The following is a 5,980-nucleotide window of genomic DNA, read 5'->3' on the forward strand; positions in this document are numbered from 1 at the left end:
TAATAATAGTAATATAAATTAAAAACAAAATTACAAAAAATGCTTCCACCAATCATTATTTAGTAACAGCAGCCTTAGTCCCCTTAAGACGTCATTTTAATTTTCTCAAGAAAACAATTGCTGCATGAAAAAACATCCTTTTTTTTTAAACTTTGATAAGTATGGATAAAATACCCAGATTATCTTGTTGCTCCTTGGTGAAATCGTGAGTGTGACTGACCTAAATGTAAATTGGTTATGAAAAATTACTCATTACTTCACCTTTAGAAAGAAAAATAATCAGAAATCCGTATCAAATGTGACTTTCATGTTTATTGCAAAGTATTACCGTTTTTCTTGCACATCACTTTTTGAAAAAATAGAATATGATGACATGACAAAGTCAGGAAAATAGTTGCTGGGGAAACAAAGGTAACCAAAATGCTGATCAGCTGTGTGAGAACAGTCCATTTTGTGCCATTGTGCAAGTAATCCCACTCCGTATGCTCTTGAGTGCTCCGGCAGATGTTGATAAATTCTTCATTCCCCCCACTCCCCCCAAAAAATCTTTTCTTCTCCCACTGAACCCCTGAACCCACAGCAAGCCTGAGCTTTCACACTGAAGAAGGTTGCATGGGTTCATTTTTAGGAGGTGATGGACACCATATTGTTGGGACTTAGGATCTCAATCCAATAACCATCGGGGTCCTGAATGAAGGCTAAGCCTTTCATTTTGCCTGCAGGGGGGGAAAACATAACAGAGAACGAGAGGGTGAATATAAACTGTAAGTACTGAGTGGATAAAAGTTCAACTTCAGATTCAGACATGTGCAACAAAGACAGGCTGAATACAAGATAATTCAATTTCATATTAGTACAAATATTAAATATTAGCTATTAAAGGTTTACAGAAACCGGCTATCAACATGTCATTAAATTAAAAGTAATTAAAGTAACCCTGTGCGGAAGATGTAGCTACTTTAGGAATTATTATGTGGAAAAAATATTGATTTACTACATAAATAACTATGATTAAAGTATCATAACCCTGAACAAATATGTCACATCTTACCATCATCAGGCTTTTTAACAAAAGTGACTCCTTGCTCCTCAAACAATTTGCAGGCTACATAGACATCAGGAACTGCAATTCCGATGTGTCCTGTCAAGAGTAACGGAGACGGTGCTCAGACAGACACACAAGTATCCACAAAAAGCAGCAGACCCAACACAAACATACATTATCAACTCAACACAACAAGAAAGCAGTTTTACCAAAGCCACGTGGATCCGAGTTTCCATTGTGATAAGTCTGACTGTCATCGGACTCAGAACCCCAGTTACTGGAAGAACAGATTCAAGTAAATATTCCAACTTGAGCTTGGTTTGCTTTTTGATTGCTTACAACACTAACTTTAGGTTTTTGACTACATTTTAACAACAGAGGATCATTTTTTACTGGATGAGGGAGATAACAGTTGAAGAAGATGCACACAATGCAATAAAATGAATTTGTTCCTGGTAGTATCTAACATCCACCCTTACTGTGTCAGCTCGAGGGTGGCTCTTCTTGAGAAAGTCCAGGCCGTTTTTTCCTTCACATCTGCAGGGATCTCCTTCTTGTCCTCATAGCCCAAGAAGAAGAGAGAGAAACGCATCGAGGGAAAGTCAAACTTTTGCAGGAGCCTGCAAAATATCAATCGCAGAGAAAACATTTTACATAGTCAGGAAACGTCCACACAAACTTTGAAAACACATTTAACGATTTTATGTCTCTCTTTGCAGTGACAAATAAAAAGATGTAAACAAATATAACTCGGTTCAAGAGCTGAGTAAACCGAAGCCCGCACGGATACTCACGTCATTCCGAGGATTCTGGTGTAGAAATCTAAGGATTTATTTGGATCTTTAACCCTCAGCATCGTCTGCTGCATCATGAAATCCTAACACAAAAACATAATAATAGATTAAGGACATGTCTTCGAGGTAAGTAACAGTATAACTGAATTACAAATATGACAGGGATGAAAATTAATGTTTCCTTAAACTGCAGAGGAATTCAGATTCATTCAACAAAAAAACAAACACAAATTGTCACGTTACATTTAGTTGCTCAAGAGTGGCGGGACTTCAGTGAGCAGAGTACAAGACAATCATTTTATATTTCTTTATGATGTTAAGCACTGTACATTTCATTCTTGTGTGAGACAGTCAGCCTCACCTCTGGCTCCGTTTAGCAACGTGACTGAGAAAAATTTGTATCCTGGCACTAAGCGGCGAAAAACACCTTCAGTCGAACTGTACCTCTGTGTTACTGAGCGCACAAACACAGGCGGTCAGCATCATAGGGCTGAACGTGCCAGATTTGCCTGTGTTCAGTTAGATTTAGACAGTGACAGTAGTCGATCGTGGCTCAAGAGTTGGGTGTTCGTCTTGTAATCGGAAGGTTGCCGGTTCGAGCCCTGGCTCGGACAGTCTCGGTCGTTTTGTCCTTGGGCAAGACACTTCACCTACTGGTGATGGCCAGAGGGGCCGATGGTGCGATATGGCAGCCTCGCCTATCAGTCAAACAAACTGCCACTATGTGTTACACATTTTCAGTTCCAAATGGGACATCAGGCTGCAGGTGTTTAACATATGGATATGCAGTGGTTCAAACAATCGTGTGCCACCTGATTAGTGAAATTATCAGAGTTAATATAAGAAAAGAAAAATGTGGTAAAGTGGGCGTCTGGTTTTTACCCTCCGTATTTCTGTGTTTGAAGTGTATGAAAACCAAACTTTGCTCTTTGACTGCATTTCACAGTTAAGTCCTATCTCTGTGCGTTGTCCTTCCTGTGCCCTTCCTCCTTCTGTGTTAATGTTTCATATCTATAGAAACTCTACAAACACCGCAGCTGCAATATATTTCCCCAGATAGCATCACAGCTGCATTCATATTTCCGACTAGTAGTTCATCACTCATACAGCACACATTAAACCAACAAAGCAAAAGTGGAAAGCCCCTGAAAAATGAAAGTGCCTTTTATTTCTCAGGTCAAACCTCATATTTTACACGTGGGAGCAAACCCTAAACTTCAATTTCAAAGCATGTGAGTGCCAGCCAGAGCAAAAAAGTCAGAAACAGCTAAAGAAAAATAGAGGGAACCACTTAGTTCCGCTACACAATTAGGTTTGTTTCTGTTTGTAGGTGTATTTACTAGCACTTGAAGCCATACAAACAGGAAGGTAAGTGGGCTGCAGCACGTTAACGTAGTGACTTCAAAAACAGACTGAGTGGAGCAAACAGCATCTATCCAGTGAATAACATGAACAGTAAGTTACTAAGAACTCAATAAATGAAATGCAGGGCAATGTGGGATGCATTGCTACTGCTGAAAGGCACATTTTTATAAATCTTAAAGCATCTTAAAGAATAAACATACGAATGATGACCCTCACAAAGGTCTGGGAATGAAACCTGTGAAGGATGAATAAGCTGTGTTCAACTGAATGCATTTTTTGCTACTTCTTATATGCATAGATTCAACATAAAGTTCATTTGACGGCCTTTGGACTCAATCAAGACTATTGTCATTATGTTAATAATAAGCCCTTAACTATCAAGAGCTTATCATTAACTATTTATATATTATTTCCTATGCTGTTCTGTCTGTTAACCATCTTTACGCTTCTCTAAGTCTGTAACTTTTCTCTGGTTTCCAGGTGCCGATTAAACTTGCATGGCACCATGCTGGCATTATTTCACTCTTGCCAACCAAAGATGCACTGTGGCTGAAGACTGCTGAAATCTCTAGCCTGGCTGAAACCTTAATACAGGTAACTTAGTTTGCAGTTTCTCCTAACAGTTTTTCTTTAAGAGGTTTTCTCTTCATGAGAAAGCAAACAGGGTTTTTTTTTCCTCACTACAAATCAGAGCCTTTTACGTGTACTTACATTGTAAACTTCATTCACTGCTTTTTGTACAGCTATAGTAATAATATGTGGTTGACATAAAACCCCAAGCCACGCCTCAAACCACTCCTCAATTCCACCTCACACCTACTCCTTATAAATGCACGCTGTTTGGGAACCACAGGCTCAACAGTGGAGCTCTTTTTAAGACTCAAATGTGTGTCATTTCTGTGATTTACAACCAAAATCTAAACGTGGAACTACGAAACATGAGTGGGACGCCTGGTGAGCCTACTTGTTGGACAACTTCCATATCTTGCGACACATGCTGACCACGTTAGGTATTTCCATTCCTGCCGACCTTTCGCAACAGGATGCGGAGTATATTCTGGTCTCACCGCACCTAAATGGCAGCTTTTCTAAAGAGTACAGGCGGCTCTCCCATTACGCACAGACTTGTTTTACGCACGCCTTGGATGACGAGTTTTATGTTCATACGGCAGCAGCCACTGGAAGGTTCACCTAGAAAGGTGAACTCACATCCGCCTGCCATGAAACCACATGGGGTTTTGGTTTCTTTCTTTCTTTCTTTTTTTTGGTACATCATTAACTAAAGCAATTTAAACCGTGTGGAAGAGAAACGAATCCCCCCTAAACGAGAGCAAAACCACCGCGAATTTTGTGGAGGAATGTGTCCGATAATGGACGTAGCATTAAAAGCGGGTTAACCTGTTTGGGAGCTGCTATCCTGTTGGGTTTGAATTATTGCCAATATGTAAATTTAGATCACCTCCATGAGGGGCTACGATGGTCTTACCTTAGTGATCGGGTCTCCATCTTTACACACTGCTGCCACAGCCTCGTCTGACAAACCTTTATTGCTCATTTTTGCTACAAGAAGCTGGAGTGCAGTTCGGCAGAGACTGACTGGCAGGGAAAGGGACTAAGCAGAGGGAGTTCCAGAAAAATATACTTCCGGCACAAGATTTCAACATAAAAGGCACAGTAACCGAGAGGAAAATGCAGAGGATCGCTCGTTTCCTGCTCCACAGTCTTTTTCTTAAAGCTTTGCAGGATTCACAGCTCAAAATATACTTTACTCATCTTTAAACCGTGACTCGGTGCTTCTTAGTGGTTTTTCCGACTGGCTTCCACTGACAAAAAGAAGATGTGAATGGAAAGTGGGTGGGACCAGAAGTGTGTTTCTAAGATGGCCATATTAAAGATACTTGTAGATATTTGACTGACTGACTGAAACCCAGCACCAGGAGTGCTTCCAGGAATTTTTAAATGTGGTCCCGATTAAAAACAGAATATTTACCCATACCTAAAACCGTGAGTGGGATTTTCAGGCTGTTGTTTTTGTTCATAAAGATGTGTTTATGATTTTAAACTTTAGAGACATTTCACATCATCATCCACCACTTTAATGGTGTATATGCTAGAAACTAAGGAAAAGCCAAGTAATTTCTGCCAAAATTACACAAAGACAAGAGTGGCAACCATTTTCCCTTTCGTTTTGCTTCAGCGATTTATTCTCTGCTTTTTTGCAGGAAAAATATCTCTGCAAACTCAAAGGATTTCTTAATTATTAAATAACACAGAATGTGCAAGAAAAGCAAGCTCACAGTATGAAGTATAATTACTCAAATAACTGTAAGTGAACATATAACACACTTTTATTCTGAAAACAGACAATTAGTGTAATCTTTTAATCTTGACTGAAGTTCCTCGTTACGTAACAGATAAGGTTTATCATGTGAATATTGTAATTACCTTACATACTTCCTTATGCTCAGTAAACAGCTCACGCACAATAATTTAAAACCCAGTGTAAATATTATGCAAGTTTACTCAGTTCTGTTTGATTGTAGTTTATTGATGGCATGTTTGTTGAAGTACTTCTCCAGCACATTTAGATTGCAAGCTTTGATATGCATAAAACTGGCACCGATGTAATATTTCTGGGTTTTTTTTTTAGTTACTATTATTTTCCCATGCAGCTTTCCAAAAATAGAAAAAGATCATCTTGGACTTGATTATCTCCCCCTATTTTACCCAGGCTTAAAAAAACAATAACAAAACATAACCACACACATACACTGGA

The 5,980-nt window shown here is 39.2% G+C and overlaps 1 protein-coding gene across 1 annotated transcript; it reads right to left on the bottom strand.

Annotated features, from left to right (window-relative positions):
• Window positions 1-292: 292 nt before the first annotated feature.
• On the bottom strand, window positions 293-4,844 carry glo1 (glyoxalase 1). Its single transcript, XM_085439585.1, has 6 exons — window positions 4,691-4,844; window positions 1,840-1,922; window positions 1,525-1,665; window positions 1,255-1,322; window positions 1,052-1,141; window positions 293-716 (listed from the first exon to the last, which is right to left on the bottom strand). The coding sequence occupies exons 1-6, from the start codon at window positions 4,757-4,759 to the stop codon at window positions 625-627; spliced, it is 543 nt and encodes a 180-aa protein (XP_085295711.1). The 5' UTR covers window positions 4,760-4,844; the 3' UTR covers window positions 293-624.
• Between the last annotated feature and the right edge of the window lie 1,136 nt (window positions 4,845-5,980).

Source organism: Copadichromis virginalis, linkage group LG1 (genome assembly GCF_057382275.1).
Source record: "Copadichromis virginalis isolate Kocher_CV1m ecotype Utaka linkage group LG1, C_Virginalis_male_GT1.1, whole genome shotgun sequence".
Taxonomy (NCBI): Eukaryota; Metazoa; Chordata; class Actinopteri; order Cichliformes; family Cichlidae; genus Copadichromis; species Copadichromis virginalis.

What these genes read in the sequence shown, in the direction of transcription:
- glo1 (XM_085439585.1), bottom strand. Translation starts at nt 4,759, where the DNA reads ATGAGCAATAAAGGTTTGTCAGACGAGGCTGTGGCAGCAGTGTGTAAA. An exon ending in ACCAGAATCCTCGGAATGAC is followed by an intron (nt 1,666 to 1,839) that starts GTGAGTATCCGT and finishes GATATTTTGCAG; the next exon opens with GCTCCTGCAAAAGTTTGACT. An exon ending in GCCACCCTCGAGCTGACACA is followed by an intron (nt 1,323 to 1,524) that starts GTAAGGGTGGAT and finishes CTGTTCTTCCAG; the next exon opens with TAACTGGGGTTCTGAGTCCG.